The sequence below is a fragment of the Sander vitreus genome, chromosome 6, assembly GCF_031162955.1.
Source record: "Sander vitreus isolate 19-12246 chromosome 6, sanVit1, whole genome shotgun sequence".
Lineage (NCBI taxonomy): Eukaryota > Metazoa > Chordata > Actinopteri > Perciformes > Percidae > Sander > Sander vitreus.
The window spans coordinates 2,579,392-2,604,829 of NC_135860.1; the positions used below are offsets into that span (position 1 = coordinate 2,579,392).

A 25,438-nucleotide genomic window follows, 5' to 3' on the forward strand; every position below is an offset into this window, starting at 1 on the left:
TAATCACAGACGGTCAAAGTTTCCCCAAAAGATCCCAAATTCTATGAAAGAAGACATCTGATCCTTATTTTTCCTTGAGAAGAGCGTTGTATGGAACAACCCATGTTATTTTGAGGCAATTTGCTTGAAAGAAACCCAAATTTTCTGATGTAGAAACTTTGAAAACGGGTCAAATTTGACAGGAGGGTCAAAAAACTAATGAAAATAAAAATGAATGTAAATCATTTCAGTTTTAGTTTTTTGAGCCATAATATATCACTAATGAACAAAGGAGACTGCATGAATTTCCGTCAACTCTCGTGACATTGAACCACAGAAATTGAACGGACTTGAGATGCTGTAATTACTTGACATCGGACACTAAAGCAGCGCGAAGATCTAGATCTATCTCCAGACTTAAAACGCTTCGTATCAGCAAACGTCAGTTCATTTAGACTTCTGCAGCATTTGACTCAGTCTAAATGTAGTGTAAAGCAAGGACAAAATAGCACCACACTTCCATGGTAGCATAATGAGGGTCCCTACATGTAAACCAATAGCCTCGTGAGAGCGTCCTGATCTGGCGAGCTCCAGTTTTCCACTCGCAGATCAGTCTGGCATCTTGAGACAGAGAAAATTTGGAGCCGTTCGCCAAACGACCGACCAATCAGCGTTGGTTTTGAGGCGGGTTTAGGTGTTTAGCTTCGTTGATCTGATTGGTTGATTTGGCCCGTCTGTCACCAACATAGGTGGTGATAGACAGATGGTTTATCCAATCAGCTAACCAGTATTTTCTTCCCCTTCCCAAAAGTTCTCCAACGATTTGGAGAACAATTTTCCAAATCTGTCTTATAAGACATCTTTTCAAATGCTGCCACTCTTGCCAATTCAACAGTCCACTCTTAAACGCTTCTGGACTAAACTTTAGATTAATGTATGTTCATATTTCACTGCAGTTAGTTGTTGCAGAACCGTAACCGTCCTCTGTTTTTTTTTACCCTTCCTCCCTCCTCCTCAAACCCCCCCCCGCCGCCGCGCAGACAGAGGAAGAGCTGGAGTTGGTGAGTGAGGTGAATAGACTCGTAGACTTTTTTTTTTTTTTTAGCCTGGTGGATGTGCTGTGGAACTCTGTGTGATCTCACCAAGCATGAGCGTGAAACCGCCGGCATCCCATCACGGTTGACTCACAGGCGCCGCTGCTGTGGCGAGTAGTAGAAGAAGAAGAGCAGTCAGAGCACCCGGTGAACTCGGAGCAACAGACGTACGGTGGACCAATCAGCTGGCAGCACCGGTTCCTGGGGGGGGGGGTTAGGGCTATATGTAGGCCAAGTCCCATCGGAGGTGTAGACCACGAGGACGTGAGACTTGACTCGGACTCAACTGCTGTGAGATTTGACTTGCTTGACACTTGACTCCCAAACAACTTGTTTCAAGTTAGACAGGCAGGCCTTGCATAATGATTTGTTCTTCTTTTGAAAGGACTTGGTCTCAGTTATGCAGACATTGTTGCAGATTTTAAAGCATCACTCAGACCAGGTGTAGCTTGACTCGCAATTTGCTTTTGTAGACTTGAAGGAATAATTTAAGGAATCATTTTTGGGAAATGCACTTACTACAAAAGAAGATTGATTCCACTCTCATGTCTGTAGGTTCACTATGAAGCTACCATCCAGCAGCTCAGCTCAGCATCCAGCAAGACTGGAAACAAGGTTCAGCAGCTAGCCTGGCTCTGTCTGAAGGAAACAAAATCCGCTGAAAAACACCTCTACAGCTCACTCATTAACACATTGTGTCTCGGTAGTTTAATCTGTACAAGAACCAAAGTGTAAAAAACAGCTGTGTGCCAAATAATTTCTTGGCTGGGACTAGTTTCATGATTACTGCACAGACATGCGAGTGATCATTATCTTATCTAACTCTCGTATGGAAGCAAATAAGAGACAAAGTAACAGCCACTGAATAATTAATGTTCTAATATTGAATTAGTTTTATTGTTTTTTTTTCCAACCTGAATCTATTTTTTTTTTTACAAACTCTGAAACTTTTTCTGAAACCTTTTGGACCAGAGTTTGTGACCATTGAGAGGGCAATGTTCCAATTCAGCTTTTTCAATTTGAAATGTTTTAATTGAAATGAATCAAGAAATTTCTCATTTCCATTTCGAAGATGTGAATTCAGAGCGTATGCATTCAGACACATAGTTTTCAAAGTAAAATATTTCAATATTAAGTATTCAGTGGCTATAACAATTCAAATACATGTCTCTTATTTGCTTCCACACTGTTGGCAAGAAAGAAAATAAGCACAATTCCTAAAATCCCAAAAAACTATGACTGACTTTCTTACTTACTTACTTACAAAAACAGCTCTCAGTACCATAAATGCATTTTAGACACGAGTGGCTTTAGTGGGAATCAGTCCTCAACCCTTTTAAAAGAGCCAGAAAACACATTCAAAATGTTGCATTTTGTGACATAAAACATATTGGATATGTACTTACTTTTTAAAAGCAAAGCGACACAACTTGTGTGCGTTTTATAATGTGCCGGTACAATAGAGCTTAAAGTGACATTTGTGCCGGGCACAAACGGTCTATAGAGGGAATATTGAAGGAACCGGAGCAGCCAGCCGACTCTCCGCTGTGTGTGCAAGCTGCTCAGCATGTGCATGTTTGAGTGTCGATGCTCGGAGAATCAGAGTGAGGAAAGATCACAGAGTCTCCAACCTGGAACACAGACAGACATGTTGGAGTCCAACACGCTGACCCCTTCTCACACACACACACACACACACACACACACACACACACACACACACACACACACACACACACACAGACACACACACCTATGCTGACATCCATATATGCATATTTCTCTGCATACACACACACACACACACACACTTGCATGCATTGTGTGCATGCATATTTCTCACACCTCAAAACAAACACCTCACATTGTGTATTCATTCCTCGCATAACTCTCTGCAAACACATACACACACGCACACACTTTTTCAAACACAAACGCACTCATCCCCACTCGTCTCTCGTCTGTCAGCCTTGTCGATGCATGCGTTCCTGTCAGCATGATTCTCCAGCACGGTCGACGCCTCTCATAACACCTCTCACCGTGACGCCACATAACACAAGCGCCCGGCCCTGGCGACAGCGTTGCCGTGCCAACGCCGCCTTTGAGATGGGAGACACTTTTGACCGTGGAACGATGCATACAAACATCTTCCACTGGCCTGCACAGTGAAGTGATCTGATTGTTCCTCATGTCAGTCTCTTGTTAGAACTGCTCTGGGGGATTTGTTTTAGAATCTTTTTCTTTATTTAGTCTGCCAATAAAAACTTCAAACGTGGCAGGAAAACTGTGGGCGAAAAAGTTAATGAGAGTTGCTGCACTTTCAGCTCCGTAAAGCAGAGGGTTCAATTCAATCACAGCATAATGTTTCGGTTTTATATTTCAACTGAAAGTAGAACAAGCTGTGTTTATAGTCACATATTTCAGTAGTAATAGTGTAATTAAATTGTGCTCAGTCACATTGCAGGGTCTCTGCAGCCACTCTGCTCTACAGTGGAAAGCACATGCTAACCATTATCATTATTGCTGTTGAGAATGGATGACGTCATGTGCCGTGGACTCCTGCACTCGGCCCATAAAAGGATATAAAGACCAGGGCCCGAATTTATCAAACCGCTGGGAATTACTCACAAGAACACTGCTAAGAATTGACTTAAGAGTTAAACAATTCTTGGCTCAAAGCTGCGCTCAAGAGTTAGTTATCAAGCATCTCAGTTGTAATTTAAGTAAAGTGCAGAACTATATCTTAAGTGTCATTTCACAACACTTTGCTGTGCCACAAACAGGATTTGGGATGAAGACATAGGCATGGACCAATCACTGAATAGATTTCCAAGAATATTCTCAGATATATTCACGTTGAGTGGTGAAATTCCTAAGAGGAGTTTACATTCAACACACATTTGACAATAAAGGATTTTCAAGAGAATACATTATGATATACACATTGGAGATGAAAGATAAACACGTTTTCCACCATGTCTTACTTACAAATTTTAATATATATTTTATGTCTGCTCTGTCCAAACGGTTGATTAACTGCTCGTCGTCAAACATTTCAAAAACATTCTTCCTTTCCTGAAGGATTGGCGCACGTCTCTGTGTCCTCAGTGCTATCATCACAAGCCCTTACTGGCAACTCCTAACCACTGGAGAGACCTCTCGAGCTGTCTTAAAGGTCCCATTGCATGACAATGTCATTTTATGAGGTTTTTTAACATTAATATGAGTTCCCCCAGCCTGCCTATGGCCCCCCAGTGTCTAGAAATGGCGATAGGTGCAAACCGAGCCCTGGGTATCCTGCTCTGCCTTTGAGAAAATGAAAGCTCAGATGGGCCGATCTGGAATCTTCCCTTTATGACGTCATAAGGGGAAAGGTTACCTCCCCTTTCTCTGCTTTGCCCGCCCAGAGAATTTGGCCCGCACATGAGAACGAGAGAGACATCATGGCTCGCAAACGAGCGAAGCATGGCAGTTGGTCAAGGCCACACCCCCAGCATCCACCTTGCCCCCCTTCTCTCCTCCTCAATAGCATTTAAAGCTACAGACACAGAAATGGCACATCCTAAGGAAAGCTCATTGTGGGACTGGCTCTAGTGGCTGTAGTTCTGCACCAAGGCTGAATTTTGGGAAAGAGACTTCAGATACAGTATTAGGGGACCACTAAGGTCTATATAAAAGAGACTTCAGATACAGTATTAGGGGACCACTAAGGTCTATATAAAAGAGACTTCAGATACAGTATTAGGGGACCACTAAGGTCTATATAAAAGAGACTTCAGATACAGTATTAGGGGACCACTAAGGCCTATATAAAAGAGACTTCAGATACAGTATTAGGGGACCACTAAGGTCTATATAAAAGAGACTTCAGATACAGTATTAGGAGACCACTAAGGCCTATATAAAAGAGACTTCAGATACAGTATTAGGGGACCACTAAGGTCTATATAAAAGAGACTTCAGATACAGTATTAGGGGACCACTAAGGCCTATATAAAAGAGACTTCAGATACAGTATTAGGGACCACTAAGGCCTATATAAAAGAGACTTCAGATACAGTATTAGGGGACCACTAAGGCCTATATAAAAGAGACTTCAGATACAGTATTAGGGACCAATAAGGCCTATATAAAAGCTTCCAAAAAGCAACATGTCATAGGACCTTTAAATAAATGGGAGAGTAAGAGTGATTCTTAGCTTTAAGAAATTTGATAACTTACTTTTATACTTAGACTTAAGACCACTTAAGACTAAATTTGCATTTTGAGAAGCTTATTAAATGTGACAGTAAGCTGAATATCTTTGAGTTGTGTCACGTCAGTCAGCGGGAGCCTCTGACCACCGCAGCAGTAATCACCTCTTCCACTTCCCGTGTCTCAATGTCTGAACTTCCTCCATCCATCTCTTTGTCTTCCCAGAATGCTCAGCGGCTAGGTGGCTCCCAGGTGGTGCAGTCGCTCACCACGCCAGTGGTCTCCGTGGCAACACCCAGTCTCCTGGCGCCTTTCTCCGGCATGCAGACGGCCTACAACACTGGTAGGGGACAGCTTAAACGCAATCTGTGTGTTTACATCAGGACAGGAAACGCAACACTGCATCCACTAGGGGTGGGGGAAACTGATACAGCATAGTATCACAATATTTTCTGTGGCAGTACTGTATCTATACACAGATGCCAAGTATCGATCTTTTATTATATAAATTGCACATGTTAAAGCTATAGTGCGTAGTTTTTGTCTCCCCCATGAGGAATTCTCATGGTTGAAGTCATGACAACAACACTGTCGGCGCGTGCACATGATACAAGCCTTCCGTGTTCGCACACCACCCCCCACCCCCATCGTTATTTTTTTTTTCCGATACCGGTGCTAAAACGATAGTTTTAAAACGGTGCCGGTTTCTAAACGGTGCCTGACCGATACTTAAAAAATAGGGGAATAGGATATTTTACAATAATTTTGAATGCACCACAAGGATTACTAGTTTCAAGTGAATGCACCGTCTGTGTTGTTTTTCCAACAACGGCGGCTGCAGACTGCTGTACGTCCCAGTGTTGGAATCCTCTACATTGAAATACAATCACACTTTACACCGTTTAGCTGTCAGCATTTTAACCGTGTTTACTCCAGCTGCTAGCTAACAGTAGGCTAAAGTTACCTGCTGCCAAGTGAAGTGTTAACTAGCGTCACATGCAGCGATGCTCCTGCTGCCTCTAACGTCTGTTTCAGAGCATCAGAGAGCAGCGCAAAAGGCATTTAATTGGCACCGAAATCTGCGTTGCAATTCGGTCCGGTAGATAACAGTTGTTTAGGCACCGGTGCCGTATTAGCACCGAGTTTATGTTGTACACTGACCTGAATGAGACCTGGGTACCACTGTCTACTTGCATAGCATGCGTTTGTAAGCTGTAAATTCCAGCAGCACATAAGAAGTTAACTTGTTGGGACGAGATTACAAAAAAATTGCTTTTTTGAAGTGAGATGAACAAACGGAGAAATGTATCTTTTTAGATAAAAACACATGTTGACAAAGTTTTCCTTTTAATGCATAATTTAAAGTTTGAAGAAAAAAGGGCGATATATATCAATTTTATATGTTTACAATCGCAATAATATCGTATCGTGACATAAGTATTGTGATGATATCGTATAGTGGGGCCTCTGGTGATTACCACCAGGACTAAATAATAATGAAACAACCGTAAAAGATAAAACATGAAGCCAAGTATGAAATAGAAGTCTGCATTATGTCATGCGTCCACTGTGGTTGGGGGAAACATCGAATAAGCATATTATCACGATATTTTCTGTATCGATACACAAATCCAAGTATAGATCTTTTATATAGAATATATAAATTGCACATGAGGATTTAACTTTTTGGGACTAGAATAAAAACAAATAGCTTTGAAGTGAGATAAACAGAGTATCAATGCATCTTTTTAGTTAAAACATATTTTGACGTTTTACTTTGAAGCCCTGATTTGGAAGTTGGAAAAAAGGTAATGAATTGCGATATATTGCATAATATGTTTAAAACCGCAATAATATCGTGGGGCCTCTGGTGATTCCCACCAGGACTGAATAATAATTAAACAAACATTAAAGATAAAACATGAAGCCAAGTATGAGCTATAAGTCTGCATTATGTCATTAATATCTTCGAGTGTCATGTAGAAAACCTGGCAGTGTGATGCCACAAACCACTATGAATATTCACTTTGTTCATTGTGCGTGCGAGCTTCTGGAAGGATTCCACTTCAAAGGTCTCCATTAATATGGATTAGCTCTGATTAATATTAATGCAGCAGAAAGTTGTATGATGTAAAAACAATCCCCCTCTCCACCTTCTTTTTCTCTTCCTTTCTCTCCCTCCGTGCCTTTTATCTCAGAGTACCAGCTGACGAGCGCGGATCTCACGGCGCTCCAGACGTTCACACCACCGGGGCTGGTGCCTGGCAACATGGCTGCCTGGCAACAGCAACCCACAGTCTCCCAGCAACAGCAGCAGCAGCAACAGCAGCAGCAGCAGCAGCAGCAGCAGCAACAGTCCCAGCAGCTGAGCCTGGCGTCGCTTAGTAACTTGGTGTAAGCCACTTTTTTTCATCATTTAACAAAGTCATAGATTAGATGCATTTCCTGACCTGTCACCTTTTTCTTTTAACCGTAGGCCTGTAACAATTGTTATATAATTGTCTAATCGCAATTTTATTTATTTTTTTACCTAATTTCGTTTTATTTTTTGTTTAACCACAATTACCTGCAAACTTTAGCTAAGGTCCGGAAGACCACATAATACTATAGACTCTAAGAAATATCTATGTATTAACAGTATGACTGTATATTTTAACAGAAATTGTCCGTAGAACATAATTCACATTCACACTTTTTTCAAAGTTTTTGTCGCTTTTTTTTCAACATTTTGGGCGTTTTGCCGTTTTTTTTAAAAACTTTTTCTGGCGTTTATCGCTTTTTCTGGCATTTTTTTGACACCTTTTTAAGCTGTTTTTGTCGCTTTTTCAACATTTTGCAAGTTTCTTTTAAACGTTTTCAGAAGTTTACTAACTGAGCAGCTGAGAGAATTTTAATTTCAGTTTTTAATTACGGTCCAAAGTCTGGGTTATGAGCTGCCAGAACTTGTTCTGTTGTTTTATAGAATTCATTCTTAGAGTGTACTATTGTCAATTCTGTGTTAATCTAAGAACAAAATACAATATGTTAGGACAATACAGAGGCGTGGTTTACTTCATAGGCTGTGTACCTGTGTTGTTACAATATCTGGGTCACATGAAGTGATATAACCCAAAGGTAAATAATAAAAAAGTAATAACTAAATGATTTTTTTTATTATTATTATTTGACTGAAAGAGACAATTATATTGTTAATCGCACTTATTTCTGAGACAATTAATTGTACAGCAAAAATTTGGAATTGTTACAGGCCTAAACATCGGACAACAATTTTTTTTTATCCGCGCCGTGCAGGTCAGCTGTGACACACAAACACCTCAAACACTCGAAGGCACCTCTCCCGTACGGAGCTGCATCAGCCCAGCTGTGGTTGATTCATCTTTGCGGTGACCTAGATACTCCCACCCCACCCCCCTCCCCCCCACACTCAGCTCTGACTCCCACTGGAGTCCCACTCTGATTTAGCTCCTTTAGGTCTGGTTGCGAGGCTAGGCTGCTAGCTGTGTTATCCGGCATGCAGACTCTCAGGATTTGACACTCTAAAAGCTGGACTGGCTCGCGTCCTCGAAAGAAGAAGTTTGTTCTTGTTTTGGCTAACTAGTTAATGATGGCGAGAATGTGATGTCAGTTATCGAACAAACACCTTACAGCAGAGATGTTCAACAGGGGGATCCGTGACCCCTAGGGGGTCCTCAGAGGATTAAGTGCAGGGGGGGCTAGGGCTGGGTACCGAATTTAATACTTTTTAGGCACTGACTGAATTGCCTCTAAATTATGAAGTATCGAAAAATGCCTCGTCATTCAATACCCAGTTTCACTACCTAGTCAATGAGCCAATAAGCACGCAGCATGCTTCTACCAAGATCTAATAATGTTGCTGATTGGCTGTCTAACGTAACACGTTGTAGAGACAGGGATGGGGGTCATGTAGTAGGAGCTGCCTAGTTATTTTTTAGAAAACAATTTTTTTGAAAGTTTATTTTTTCAAAAATTTAAATAGGTCTGTAAAAATATACATTAATATGATTTCAACATATGAAATAGTAAGGCTAGCACATTGAAGATAAGCTTACTATAGCCACTATGATAACCATACAGTTCAGCTTAAGTATTTACTGTGCCTTCCACATGTATGTTTAACATTAAAACATGATGTATGAATAATATATAATGTATTATATCTATTCGTTTTCATCCATCAGGCCCAAGTTTGACATGCAACTTAATTTATATAATATATGTACTGTAGTAGGTGGTCCTTACTCTGTCTCTCTTTCACCTTAGAGGTCCTCGGCCTAAAAACAGCTGAAGACCCCTACCTCACAGGATGCGTTCAGGACAACTTCATGTCGCTGGTTATTTAAAGTGTCCCTCTTGTCCCGGTCACAGCAACCTGTTCAATCAAAAGAAACATTTTCGACAAAAATTTTTAAATCTGTCTGGAGGCGCAAAACATATCTGAGCCTTATAATGAAGGTAACACAGTCTGTTAAGTCCAAATTAGCCTATCAACATTACTAATAGGTTTAAATGAGCATTCATTAATAAGGTGATGTTTGTTTTGGCATTTTTATGACAGTCTTTACAGAGATGGGGGAAAAATGTAGAGGACAAGGCGCCAAGAATCTTGTACAGACTTTTCTGCAGTGTAGACTAGTTTTTGCCTGTATTTTTTCTTCTTTTTTTTTTTTATTTTATTTTTTTTATAGCCGATACATTCTGATAATTAGAACCCACTCCTATCAGTGTTTTTGTAATAACGTTCGTTCAGTGATTAAGTCCTTGTCAATGAGGTGTTTACATTATTTTGTCTACTCTCTGTCAGCTCACATCGAAAATGTTTTCAAATGTTGACGTCTCCAAAGCTAACCTGACCTGAGCCCTACAGTGTGTGGGTGGCTCATGTGTGCCATTAGCGCTGAGTCTTTGCGTGAGCGGTCTGGCTGTGCTAGGCTAACCTGTAGATGGGGGAGCGGCTTGTAACTGCCTCTTGTTTTGTCCTCCCTCCCTCCCCCTCCCCCTCCCCCCTTTTTCTCCACAGCATGTGGGGTGCAGAGAAACAGAATGCAGAGATGGTTAACTGCATCTCCAATTTTGCTGCTAACCTAAGGTGAATGTCATGATAGCATCTGTTACGCAGCGCTGCCTTTTTTTTTTTTTTTTTTAATCTGTCAAGTTATCCTACTGCTCGCAGGCTCAGTTATGAGCCCAAATAACTGAATAACCCAAAATAAATGACAGAATAGATGCAATTACACGACAAACATGATACCAAAGCTTCTTTTCTTTCCATTTGTATGTTAAAATGTGATGCCTGTTGTTGCTTTGCTGTATCTCTGTACTTCATTACCAGTGGTGGAATGGAACTAAGTACATTCATTCAAGTACTGTACTTAAGTACAAATTGAAGATACTCGTACTTAACTTGAGTATTTTCTTCTTATGCCACTTTCTACTTCTACTCCGCTGCATTTCAGAGAGAAATATTGTACTTTTTACTCCACTACATTCATCTGACAGCTTTAGTTACTTTACAAATGAAGATTTTTGCACACAAAATCAATCAATCAATCATAAATCACTTTGTATACATGTAAATGTAGCACAAAGTGCTTTATACAATAACCTTACATTACATTTCATTTAGCTGACTTCTTATCCAAAGCGACTTACAATTGCTATATATCAGAGGATGCACGCCTCTGGAGCAACTAGGGGTTAAGTGTCTTGCTCAGGGACACATTGGTTGATGTATCAGATATACACACATAACACAATATCCCTCCCCCCCAGCCCCATTCACCCATCCACCCCTAAATCGACAAAAATTAATTAATTAAAAACAGGAAGCGAGCTGAGGAAACAACAGAGGCATGACACTTAAAATCAAAAGATACTTAAATATATAAATAAATAAATAAACAAAATATAATAAATAAAATCTGTGTGGCTGATAAGTACATAACCTGTAGATTGTAAAAACAAAAAAAAACATGTAGTTTATAAAATATGATTTTTTTTTATTTCTTTTTTTTAAGATTTTTTTTGTTGGGCTTTTCTGCATTTTAATTTTTGAACGGACAGCTAGGTGAGAAAGGGGAGGGGGGACATGCAGGAAATCGTCACAGGTCGAATTGGATATGATAAAAATATGATTTTTTAATTATAAATTAAACTAACTAACAATATAATGGCCTACAAGTCCAGCTGAACTGATTAGACCATTAAACACACAACTGTTTGGATCTTTTCCAGTTTCTAAAATGTGAGGTTTTTCTGCATTGAGCACTTAAATTGGTTTTAATACATTTTCCTGATGATACTTTTACTTAAGTAACATTTTTCAATGCAGGACTTTATCTCCTAACGGAGTATTTTTACAGTGTGGTGTTAGTATGTTTACTTAAGTAAAGGATCTGATCTTCCATCACTGTTCATCGCTCCTTCGGTTGTCGTCAAGGCACCAGATTATCACTGTACTAGTGCAGTCTTCATGCCACCTAGAAGCTTAGATCTGAAGCTCTTTGGAAGTCTCATGAACAAAAGGGGAAGACACCGCAGTGTGACAGTAGCAGTGCCTCTCTAGCTGCTCCGATGAAAGGAGTCTCTGGGGCGCTGCTTTCAGAAGCAAACAGCGGCCCAGTGCACAGCTGTGCGCCACTGACACGCTCACCACATTAAAATTTAACTTTTCTGCCACTTAGCTGTCACTGTCAGCTGACAGCATGACAGCGTGACATAAGACTTCAATTCCTCAGACAAATGAAATGGAGTTTGGAGTTTGATAATCAGTTAATAGTCTGTAACGCTCTTGGGTCTGCTCTAATTCGGGCAATGTTTGATAGCTTTTCCCTCTCAATGCTGTGATGCTTTTGTTCAGAACAATCTCAGCTACTAATGTGTCTTTGCATAAAGTTCATTTAAGAGACTGTACAGCTGTTCAGATTCTCCATCACAAACGAGAAAATTAGAGATGACAGAAATATGTTCAAAAAAAGACTTGGAATAATGCGAGTTGTCAGCAGTGAGACTGTTATTTGTTTCTCTGTCTGACAAGCTGAAAATTGTCCATGAAAACATGATAATGGCTTGTTTGTTATTGTATACAACAGCTGTGACTCTGGGGGGTTGAGCATCTTTAAAAAAAAAAAAAAAAAAAAACAGTATATAGTTAAACACATTTATAGACGTATCGCTTTGTAAATGTTAACAAATGGCTGTCCAGATTGTAAGAAATCGTTCAGCAAACAGATCTGTGAAACCGCTCAGAGACGGAAGAAGCAGCCAGCACTCAGAAGAGTGAAATAATCCAACTAATCTCTACTCGGGGCAAAAAAAGAGAATCATTTTATGGCTATAAGGTATACATTTAGGACACACCATGGGCTCTGGGAACTTGTCATCAGCACTTTTTGCTGACATAATATTGACCAAAAACATAATCGATAATCTGTAAATGAATCAATGATGATAAACAAGGGTTAGTTTCAGCCCTGGTTATAAGTATTAGAAGATTTGATTCAGATTGTCAATCATGCTTTAAAATAGCCAAGATGGGAGCGGGCCTATGTTCCCACAGCCCTATGTTTCTTTTTTTCAAAATTAGGCCCTATGTTCCCACATTTCCTTTTTCATAAATTTGTATCAGATTTTATTCCCCTAAACAAATGTTGTGGGAGGATAGGGCTTACATTGAAGGGAAATGTAGGAACACAAGACCTAATGTTGAAAATGTCTTAGAAATGTGGGAACATAGGGCTGACCCCACCAAGACATAGCCAAAACATTATCAAAAAATAATCTGTAAATGAATCAATGATGATAAAAAACAATCCGGTGCAGCCCTAGTTCTAAGTTTTAGAAGATGTTAAAGCTGTGCTTTAAAATAGCTAAGACCTTCCTTGAAACATTTGGAACAATAATCATGATTCCACTGAATGAGCCGGATTTCATTTGATCCGCTCTGAGTTTGACAGCAGAATCAACAGCAGGCAGGTTTTCCTGTGCTGTGTGTGGGATCAGAATGACAGAATCGCTGTCACTGAAAACAAGTGAGCACCGCAAAAATGTGGGAAGCTTTCCCAGCACACCAAACTGTTCTTTCGGCAGAACGGGGGGGGGATAGTGGCGTCCTAGGACCTGCATGAGCAGACGTGGGCGCCCAGACTGCTCCGGCTTGTTTTTGATTTCATCACAGCGCGGCCTTGCAGCGAGCAAACAAAGCTCTTCCAATCAAACAGTGAATGACGGTTTGGCTGTGAGCCTCGCCTTCGCTGTCGCCCACAATTTAACTCGCCACGGGCTCCACGAAGGAAATGATTTCTGGCAACTTACCCTCTCCCAGCCCCCCCTTTTTTTTTTTTTAATCATTCCTCTTCCACTACTTCCTGCTTATTTCCTACTCTTTTGTCAGACTCGGTTGAATTCGGCGTACACCTGTTGACTTTCGTCTTCCCCCCTCACTCCCCAATCTAAATGTTAATGTCACGGCTGCCACCTAAACCAGCTCCCTGCAGAGCCTCGCTTTCAGCCTGTTGGCCTGTTTATATAGAATTGCTCTGTTTGATTCCTCACTGAGTCGATGTGTTTTCAGCAGACGGGGCCTCCACTGGGGACCAGCAGGAAATAAACACAACAACTTCAGACCGGGGTCTGCAATTTTTGCTTGCCCCTATACAAATTGTTTTAGTTTTTCAAAAAAAAAGGTTTTTTTTAAACATCAAGTGTAAAAATAAACGGCGAAAAAAAGTAATTAAATGTAAAAAAAAATCATTTTTAAGTCAAAAGCAGAAAAAAACGTAGAAAGAAACATCAAAAACAAAAATGTCCTTTAAAAAAAGAAGTAAAAAGCATTCAAAATCCCAAATAGCACATTTCAATAAAATCATTCAACAAGCGTTCTCCGACGGGGGCAAGACAACAATGACGTCATTTATGATACGATGATGCCCCAACGGGCAGGTGGGTTGTTACATTCATTTGCCCGACGTGGCGTTTTACTTGCCCCGGGACATCGGGCAACCCTTATTGTTGAACCCTGCTTTAGAGGTTTTCTGCTAATGCATCGTTGTTGTTTTTGTCCATTTGATCCATTCATGTGCGTTATCTACAAATCTATCAGTATGGAGCAGACAGAGTGGATGAAATGTTGTATTGGTGGACAAAGTCTTCTCACTTTGTCCTTGTTTTACGTCCATAAAAACAAATTTTTCAGTCTGTCTCTCTCACACTGTCTCTCCCCTCCCTCTCTCAGCTGTTGTTTAAGAGGAAGAAAGTTTTCCAACAGTGCACACATTGCTAAATTGCTTACAGGACACAGGGTTTGTCGGCAAGGCACAATGGACACATGCTAATAGAGGCTGTGCAGTTAAACCTCCCCAGAGGAATCAGTGTTTCTACAGACTACAGATTAAAAACCAGCAGCGGCTTCATTAGGCATCCTGCTACCTGGAAGATAGTTTTTTCTTTAGCACTAAACATATAACATGTATAGTCCTTACAGTGTAGGATGGTCGCAGGCTACTTTGTTCCATGTTAAAAAGCAAAATATCAGACTTTACATGCAGCTATGAAGACCTGGGTGTTAAAAATGTCTGCTTGGCAGTACCAAGCCGATATCTGGCGTCAGATTGTCCCAACATATCGATTCTTACAGACAAATGATAACTGCATTTACCATGAATTCTCAAATAAAAGACAAGACAGAAAGCCCTAGAGGGGGGGAAGTGGGATCTCCAATAATGGCTGTCACTGTAAATTCTGCATTCTACAAATTATTGCAAAGAATTTCACCCTAAACTCACCAGTCAAACAAGAGCAACTGTGTCTCTAAGAGCCTGTCTGAAATACAGTATTTGAGAATTTACAGTTTATTCCTTTAATGACTGCACTGAGGATTCCTATTTCCCTTTAGGAAAAGCCAATGATTTCAACTGTATTTGAGCCGACTGTGAGAATGCATTGCGTGTGGAAGGCTGTCAAATTTGTGTCAGCACAGGTTTTACCACTTCCTGCCGTACCTCTTGCTCTGCCTCTAACAACATGTCTGTGTGACTGAAGCAGCTGCTGAGCTGCTTTTATTTTGTAGTAACCATGTCTGGACTGACCATGACTGGCCTCCGTCCCACTGTTTCCCAGCTGTTGTAGCTTTTTTTTTTTTTCTTCTTTTTTTTTTTTTTAAACTTGCTTGTCTCTTTTTTTCCCCCACCTCCCTCCACAGCTTGGCCTCTCAGTCCAACTTGCTCTTTGGCAGGGAGGACGGCCTCTGCTGGTACTGTACTCTCTACACTTCAGCCACACAGCTACAGCACGCTGCGTTCCCAAAATATCTGCTGCACAGAGGAACCTCAGCACAGTTTCCAAAAGTTTTAACTGCAAAAAGATGAATCATGGATGAGTCTTATGGGGGCAATTAGTAGCAGTAGGGCTGCTTGATTATGGAAAATCCTAATCACAATTATTTTGGTCAATCATGAAATCACGGATTTCATTTTACACCATTACTCATTGACTTTTACTTACTTTTACTAACTCATTGACAGTGAAAACACCTTAAAACTGTGAGATTTCCTTTAATACTTTTCCCATTGAACTTTTTGAATTCCCCTTCAGAACACAAGACAAAATAAGTTTACTTGCAAAATTGCACTGCCATTTGTCAAACTCAGTAAGTTAATTATGTACAACAGATTGTTGTGGAAATGACTACTTCAGTAAATCTGCCCGTTTTGAATTTAATTTAAAGCTATTGTGCATGTTCTTGGTCCTCGGAGAAGCAGAGCATTTTGGGAAACAGCTGTACTGTATCTCACACACCGCACTGTATCCAAGTGTCTGCTTCTGGCTGTGCTCGCTGTGTTGTTAGTGCTCGGGGGTAGCCTGCCGCTCTCGCCTTCATCACTGTCACCGGCCCGCTGACTCTGCCGTTTTCTCGCCATAGCAACGGCGCCCCCGTGGCACCGCCATCCATCTACCTGCGCCGGCCTGCACAGGTTTGATAAAGTGGGTACTGGCGATAGACGGAGGGAGCCTCGCCACCGCTGAGGGATTTGTGTGTGTGTGTGTGTGAGAGTATACGAGGCAAGCAGCATTTCTATGTAAGACAGCAAGTTTGAGTGAGTTTAAGTGTGTGTGTGTGTGTGTGTGTGTGTGTGTGTCAGAATTGGAGCAAGACAGCGAGCACATTTGAGTGCCGCAGACCCAGATCGCCCGGAGCAGTGCTATCTTAAATTCCCCTCTCAGTCTGCCAGTAATTGAGGGAATATTAGAGATACAGGGCTGCAGATGGCTCATGATATGACATATTAGAACACACCCAAGGGGTGAAACACAGTAATTGGGAGCTTCAAATGCAGATCGACCGTGTCGAGCTGGGGGAGAAAGAGAGAGGGGGAAAACGAGCACAATCCGAAAAATCCTGCCGACACCGTCAAAGGAGTGAGCCACAGTGCCGCGTCAACAGCCGGGTGTCAGCCTCAGTGACAGGTTCGACTCAGCCTCCAGCCAGCAAAGCAGGAGGAGGAGGCGGAGTGTGAGGGTGAGGGTGGAGGGGCTGATCAAAGAGTCGTGGCAGGTAGAAGCACAGACACCGGCATCGATGTAAGCTTTTTGGCACATAACTTTGTCCCGAGCATCTTCAGGCATGTGCACTGGAATCATGTTTAGAACGTCCTCCCTGAGAAACGCTCCCATAGGTTGTTTGTTTAAGCAGCAAATATGACTCATAGTTAAGTTTGTAGCGTAAGGTAAACAGTAATATTTTTTGTTTTAACTTGGGTATCAAACGGAGTTAAGTTGTTGGAAGTGGACAGGAAGTTAAGTAACATTGGATTTTAACCCAAACCATGATGTTTTTCTAAACTTTACCAAGTAGTTTTGGTGCCTAAACATAACCAAACTGCAACCGTTTCACAATGTTAAGAAGAGTTACGTTCTCTGGTTTAGATATGAGGACGGAAAACGCTCCTGTGGGTCGTATTACAGCATTATTCTTTTCATTTATTTTTTTACTTGAAAGTCATCGATGTATTCATCAAATTGGCATTCCTGTGTCATATTTCATAGTCTCATCGGTATGGAACGCAGGCCGTTGGTATTTTGTTGTCTAAACGCTGCCTATAGGTGGAACATGGCAACAGCCTTTTGAAAGCATCATCTTTTATTATCATCATCAAATCCACATTGGGCTCCTCGTCTTTAAAAGGAAAGCAGAGGAATCACTAACTCTCATGGATTCATTTTTATACTCAGATTAGCTGGCTGATACTAATTAGACAGCTCCATGTTTTTGTCAAACAATTTTATAGTTTTTCTCCTATCGTTTGACTTCCTAATGGCTCCCTTAAGGGCAGCAGAATTGGAGGTTTGGAGTTTTGATCCAGTCAAGCTGTTTTTTTTACTAGGAGACTTAACCCAAACTATCTTTTTGGAAATACCCGCAAAATGCAAATTAATATTTTGGGTAGAAGAAGCAGACAGATGTTGATATCTGACAGCCAGCAGTTTCTCAAGCTGGGAACGCCAAGAAACGTACTCTGGACTGATGCTCACATTTAGCTGTTCCTACATCTGTGATGGTATACAGTAAATATCAGAGAAGGTAACGTGTGTGCTACAGAAACGTCTCAGCTGGCAGGTTGAAACCTAACCTGTGCGACTTATTTGACGAGCTGCGAATTGCTTTTAATTGTGCAACGTGAACCTGAACAGACCGAATCCGAAATGCGTGGATGTTTGGGCTGCATGGCTTCTGGACTGTGTTTTGTGTGGCCTCAAATGTAGTCCTATATGTTCCGTGTGTCCTCGTTCTCCATGTGTTGAAGTCTACCCCAGCCTACATGTGCCTGGTTTACAGCATCGCTGCAGAGTGTCCTGGCTCTTTGTCTTTGAAAGTGGCTACTGGTCAAAGTCCAGTTTTTGATGGCGACCATTCCTTGATTTGTTTTTTGCAATATTGGCTCAATTTTGTTTTATCCCAGCAAACTGTTGTTCTGCGCTCATGTAATGTTCAACGTCTACAATGATATGTTCTTGATACTGTCGATAGTCTCACTCCATTTTGTTCTCATTCCATCTTTCTGTTCTCTTCTTCCTGTCTCTTTCTCCATCCCTCCAGGCCGGTGGGGCACATACCTCAGGGCGCCGCGCTGACCGTCAACACAAACCCCAACATCAACATAAAGTCTGAACCTGTCTCCCCAAACCGCGACCGCAGCACTCCCAGCTCCACCTGCGGCACTGGGGGTGGGGGAGGCGGGGGTGGAGGTGGCCAGATACAAGTCCAGGGACAAGGTCTGGTATCGGTGGCCTACCCTGGTACCCTGCGCCTGGAAGTGAGCGGCCAAGGCCGCTCGCCGGTCGACAGCCTCAGCAGCAACGGCAGCTCGTACGAGGGCAGCGACCGGGACGACGTTGCCCAGGGGCGGGGCGGCGGGATTCCGGACTTCCTCCACCAGGGCGGCGCCGGGGGCCAGCAGCCCACCATGGTCCTCCTGCGGCCCTCGTCGGCCGAGCCCCAGGAGCAGGACGGGACCAACGTCAAGAGGATGAGACTGGATACCTGGGTCACATGAAGAGACGAGCGGAGAGGGACGGATGGACGGACGGACAGATGGAGGATGGAGATGGAGATGTGTACTTGTGGCTTGTGTACATGCCCCCATCAGCCCTAATGCCCCTCAGTCTCCTTCTTCGTGTATTCACACACACACACACACACACACATATAAATATATATATTTATACTCGCCATCGACCCAGTTACCTTCTGTCCAAACAGGAAACGCTGACTTCACACACACACACACACACACACACACACACACACACACACACACAGACAGACACAACACGAGCATGCTAACACACCGTCGTGTCATCGCACGTGTGGACACTGACACACACTTGTATGGCAATGTGCATACACATTTGAACTCTAATGTACTTTCAGACACACACACACACAAAAAAAACCCAAAGGGGTTGAGCCACCAAACCAGGGATTATTTGTCAAAATAATTTATTCAGCTGTATTTGAATAGAAGTGAGTGTTTAGAATCAGGCAACAGTGGTTAGTAAAACTCAAAATTTTGGCCACTTGGACAATTTCTCCCGACATGCTGACAGCCGCTGGCAGAGCAAACAAACATCTTGGTTTCCCAGCATGCCCTGCATTTGGTTAGTGGCTGGTGGTGTCCTCCCCCACTCATGTCCTTCCTGTCTGTAACTGCGCTGCAGCGAGTCAGTGCCACCAAGTGAGTCCACATCTTTGTACACAGCGGTAACGTTTGCGTTGCTATCGCTCTAGATTCTCGGGCCCTTTTGCTCTTTTTAAAGCGTGGAGTTTTGTCCTTCTGACTTGACTGTTGATCTTTAGAGTTTTGGATTCGTCTCAGTTTTGCATATGAAGACACTAAAAGACAAACTTGTCTCCGTCCACAGACGAGCCGGCGGCCCAGTCAAAAAAGGCCGGCACTTTGGCCCTGTACGAGACTGCCGACCCCCGGGGCTTTTATTGAAACCGAACCATGCGGACTATAGCTGTAAAACCAGGAACGTGATTTGTTGTCGAGGTAAAAGACTGCTTTTCTTTGAATCAGGGACGAGCTGCAGCAGCTCAACGCCACATGACGCAGATCCTCCTAGTTTTCATCCACATCTCGTCAACTACAGATGCTGAGAAAGATGTGTGTTTGTTTGGTGTGTGTGTGTGTTTGATTTGTGTGTGTGTGTGTGTGTGTGTGTTTGTGTATATGGTTTGTTACCTCAACTGGTCATTTTTTAACTAAGTGATTCGGGCAAATGTTCATTCTCAATTTTCGTCCTCGAACACACACCTGGGATGCACACAGCTGAAACTATTTTTGTGAAAGCGAGTCATGTTTTGAAAAGATAGCTGATGTTCCGAGGCGAGACTGGTGAGGTACCGTGTATATAAGCAATCTGTAACCTTTGTGGCTTTTGTGTGACAGGGATAAGGTGTTTTGAAGATTTTAAAAAATAGATCATATACAAGTATATATTTAAACAGCTTGAGGCGGTAGCAAGGGCAGCTCTGCATCCAGGGCAGGAGACTACGACACACGACAGGGATTGTATATATAAACTATATATTCGGCAGGTTATCCCTTCACAAAACAGACTTAAAAAAGCAAATGCGTTGATTCTCAGTGGATCAGTCTCTTTTTTATTATTTATGTGTGTGTGTGTGTGTGTGTGTATATATATATATATATATATATATATATATATATATATATATATATATATATATATATATAAAAAGTGTAATATGTGGACAAGCCAAGAGAGGGAGCTGTAGAGGCCGAAAGGGAAGACGTAGCCGTGGTGACTCGGACTGTTTAGTATGAGCAATGGTTGGGACTCTGTCACTGATGGACCGCACTTTACCCTGACCCCCACCCCTGACACGTTAACACACCTGACACACACACACACACACACACACACTAGGGTTGAACTGATATACCTGGCTGCTTATAAGGCTTTTGTTAAAAATCTGATATTCAGAAAATACAATTCAATGTTTGCACTTTTTATTTAATCCTCCAAATGAATTAATTGAGTTATTACTGTACATCAACCAATCAGAGTTCCCTTTTACAACTCCTAACTTCTTATTGTGGCCTGCCTGTTTTGAAATTAAGTGAATTAATTTAATGGATTACCGAATAATAAACTGTAAACATTAAAGCAGAAGAAAATTGAGTAAGACAAAAATATTAAAGCAAGAGAACAAAGTAAATAAATTAACAAGAAGAACAAATTAAAAATGCAAATGTGTTAAAACCTTGTAAATTATTTTTAGAATAGATAAAATATCAAAAAGTACAATTTAAGGTATTCTTATACTACCTTTTGTTGTATTACAAAGTTATTAATGATGATTGAAATGTTGGCTACGTCAATTCATATGGCAAGCACTATTTTCCACCAGATCAAGCCATGTTCTTAAGTTTGCCCTGTAGGGGTTAAAATTCTGAAAACAAACAAATATTTGGTGGTTATCAGGACTGAAGTTGGTTAAAAGATTTAACTCAATGAAAGTCCAAAATAATATTATGGCAGTTTTTTGGCACAGACATCGGAGGCACAAGGGTTAATACTTTATGATAGTTAACTTTTTTAATATCAGCTAAGGAAGTAACCATTGAAAAGAAATCCCCAATTTTGTTATTGGTACTTTCATCCTTTGTATAGGCAACATCAGCTGCCACAGTGTGACTCAAACTGAAAAATATTTTAGTTGCTTATTTCACCATTCGTTCTACATTTAGAGTTGAGTGTCCCATGATGGTCTAAATTCCACCTTTAAATTTGTTGCAGATAAAATCTTTACTTATGGTAATGTTTTTGGCATATCCCAGTATTGAGTATTTGCAGCGTCAGAACAAAGATGGCAGTATTCTCTGTCTCTAACATATCAGTCGAACTCTAAAGCAAACACACACACACAGTATATGATTAAGCGAGCCAAGGATGTCCCCTTTTTTATTTTGGACCTTTTCCTCTGGTTAAAAGCCATGTATGTATATTTAAAGGATCTTCTCCTTCGCCTGTCACTGGTTGGCTGTAGTTTTATATTTCCGAGAGGTAAAAAACGACTATGAAGGTAAAAGAAATGTGAAGGATGTCATTTCTTTTTTTTTTTACTAACTGGCAAAGGGTGGTTTACGGTTTAGTGGGTAGATTTGAAAAACATAGCGGTCAAAAGTGCAAATTCATGTATTTATTTTTTTCCTAAAAGCACTCGCAGCCTCCATCCATTTGCTCGTTGAAAGCTTTTGAGGCAGTTTGGCTATCGTTTAGCACTAAGCCGGAGGTTTCAGAACGAGTCTCGATCTTTTAATGACTACCTCCCAAATCCAACGCAGACTTGTCGACTTTAGGTTTCACCACATCCAGCCAGCACATCTTCCTCACGGGCAGGCCCTCCTCACCTCCCTCTCACCCTGTCACTCACTCACTCACTCTTGTTTTTGTTTTTTTAATCCCAAACACTTCTGTCCCCACTACGAAAGCTGGTCCCCATAACGCTGGTATACAAACACACACATACACACACACACACACACACGCATTACTTTTCTGTTTACTCTGTCCTGTGTCAGCGCTGAAATGACAACACGTCGACAAGTCAAATTATTTTTGGGTCATTTCCATCCTCCCAGCCTCATTACACACTACTCCCATCATCCTCTCCTCATTTCATCTTTCTCTCTCTCCGTCTGTCACTCACTCACTTGCTCATCCGCTCTGTGACAAGTCTGAGAGTCAATATTGCTTTTGTGAGCGTGCGGCAGAGTAAATCCCCCCCACCCCCACCCCACCCACCCCGAGTGTTATCACTTTGACTGTTAAGACTGTTGTACTCTGAGCTTCGAACAAAAACAAAACAAAAAGAAACCTGCGTACGAAGGCTGCGAGCCAAAGGTTTGTCAAAAAAAATAAAATAAACAAAATGGCTTTCTTTGCGATACGGGACTCGTGGGAGTCTCGTTTGTCACGTTCTTCAGAGCAACACTAGGGGTCGCTGTAATCACAAAACGGAAAGACAATCGTGCTGAGAAATAGTTTTAAGAACCTGCATCCCCCACTCCTTGAAAATAAAAGCGACTCTTGCTCCTGTATAATGATGTTTAGAAGTCTCACTCACTTTCCAGTGTTAATTTGTGCTGGTGACAGTCTGTTTTTAATTGTTCTCTGAGAATTGATATTATTATTATTATTATTATTATTATTATTATTATTATCATCATTACCACAGCTCTCACTGACGGTAGCTGCCATGATGGTATAGACATCTGCGTTTTTATTTGTGTAGGTTAGGCATCTTGTTTTCTTTTTGAATTTTATTTTATTATATAAAAAATACTCTATAAATATATTTTTTGTTTTCTCTTTATTCGGGATTTGTTTTTCTTTTGTTCTTCGAAAAAAAAAGGGTGTTACTAATGTTGCACGATTTTTATGACATGAAACAAACAACACAAGCGTAGTGCTATTAGTACATGACACGTGTGGCCGTGGACGGAAACCGCCACACACACCGCTTCAATGCTGCAACTTTTGAGTCCAATGTACAAAACGTCTCGGTCCACATGCTAACATGGTTGGGGTGGGGGGTGGGTGGTTGGGGGGAGGGTTTCAGCGTGACACGTCTAACTTATTTCTGACCAGACACAATGATGTCAATGCATGGGTGAAGAGTGACTCATCTTATAGGACATAAAATGTAATATCGACACGAATATACATCACACAGAAATACATTTAAGAAAAAGAAAAAAAAAGTTTAAAATAAATGATAGCTAATATATTGTGTTCGGCTAGTCTGCTTTTTTTGTTGTAAAGATACTTTTTTTTGTTGTTTTTTTGGAGAATGATATACAATTTGTGTATATTTTCATAAATAAAGTATGCACTGATATGTTATTACAAATTCTATACTGCTTTTACAAAAAAAAGTGTTTGTTATCGTACCAAAGTATCCATTGGTCCCCTCTTCCCCCCCTGCCTCCCCTTTTTGCGTATGTTTTACCGTATTTTATATATTAAATAGACAAGTTGACCTACACAAGGGTTTGACTGTGTGTCTTTATTTTGTGACTGTTTTTCTGCTCTACTGTCTGAAGGAACGACGTTATTATGTTGTCACCACTAGATGGCACTCTAATGTTTGGTTATGCTGCACACAAGCTGCAGGGATGCAATGAGTCAAGAAACTCATTCAGTGGTGGAATGTAACTAAGTACATTTACTCAAGTACTGTACTTAAGTACAAATGTTGAGGTACTTGTTATTCACTTGAGTCTTTTCTTTTCATGTCACTTTCTACTTCTACTCCGCTACATTTCAAAGGAAATTGTGTACTTTTTACTCACTTCACTCACTACATTAATCTGACAGCTTTAGTTACTTTACAGATTATTTTGCAAACAAAACACATGCAGTTTATACAATATGAAGTTATTAGAAGTTAAACTACCCAACAATTAAACGGCCTACAAGTCCAGCTGAAATTAAACACACAACTGTTTCGATCGTATCCAGTTTCATTTTTCTGCATTGAGTACTTTTACTTTTAATACTTTAAGTACATGTTTTGATGATACATACTTTTACTTAAGATTTTCAATGCAAGACTTTTACTTGTAAGAGAGTATTTTTACAATGTAGTATTAGTACTTTTACTTAAGTAAAGGATCTAAATACTTCTTTCACCACTGGTCACATTTATTACAAAATGTAAAGTAAAGATGTATTTATAGAGCGCTTATCACAGATAAAAAAAAATATATATATATCACAATGCTTTAAAGTAAACATACAAAACGATATATTCAAAAACACAACTCACGATGAAAATTACAAAGTAATACATAAAACGGTGCAGACAGGTCAACCAAAAGCCTGTTTAAAGAGGAACAGTACATGTTGGTCTTTGACTGATTTGAGGAGTCCACAGATACAACAAAGGGTTGACGCAAAGCAACGTCAACTTGTTCTTCAAGAAAAGCTTCTTTTTTTTAAAGATAAAATAGACTTTATTAATCCCACACTGGGGAAATTCCTGTGCTACAGCAGCTCAAAAGAAAAAAAAATGTACACACATCAGAATAACACAAATACACATTAAGTAGACATAGGAGAAAAAATATACATAAACTATAAGAAACAGAAAAAATAGATTTAGTTATAATAGTAATAAAGCAAAAATATTTACACAAACACCCTTATATAAACAGACAGTATATAAACACAGATATACAGATGACTAAGGTGCGGATGAATAGAAATGACATATTGTGTGATAAAGTATTTTTATCGGTTTATTCTAACCAGATAAAATACTTTACCTGCACTTTAAAATGAAATCACTGGTGATCCAGTGTTCTCCACTATGCTTAGTTTAGTTTATTAAGTTCTCCATTAGCTTCAGTACGGCTGCAGCTATTCTTCCTGGGGTCCGACACAAATAATTGCTTGTTTTGTTGAGATAATAAGAGTTATCTTGGTATTTATCTCAAGTAAACAAGCTTGTTACTATGCGATTATTATATATATTTCTAAAGTTTAACTGATTTTTTTTTTTTTATGAGTGTACTTCTGTGGTGCTGCAGTTAACAAACTTTTAAAAATGCCTTAACAGGACG

The 25,438-nt window shown here is 40.7% G+C and overlaps 1 protein-coding gene across 7 annotated transcripts in view; it reads left to right on the forward strand.

The window, feature by feature from the left end:
* mef2d (myocyte enhancer factor 2d) overlaps window positions 1-23,862 on the forward strand; it is a 133,456-nt gene extending 109,594 nt beyond the window's left edge. For 2 of the 7 annotated variants that reach the window (XM_078252058.1, XM_078252059.1), the window contains exons 8-12: window positions 1,020-1,049; window positions 5,493-5,610; window positions 7,466-7,661; window positions 10,306-10,374; window positions 18,379-23,862. In XM_078252058.1, coding sequence (XP_078108184.1) covers window positions 1,020-1,049; window positions 5,493-5,610; window positions 7,466-7,661; window positions 10,306-10,374; window positions 18,379-18,835 — 870 coding nt within the window. In that variant the 3' untranslated portion in view covers window positions 18,836-23,862. The remainder of the gene's footprint in view (window positions 1-1,019; window positions 1,050-5,492; window positions 5,611-7,465; window positions 7,662-10,305; window positions 10,375-18,378) is intronic. The other 5 variants (XM_078252060.1, XM_078252062.1, XM_078252063.1 and 2 more) reach the window with 5 other exon arrangements.
* Window positions 23,863-25,438: the final 1,576 nt, after the last annotated feature.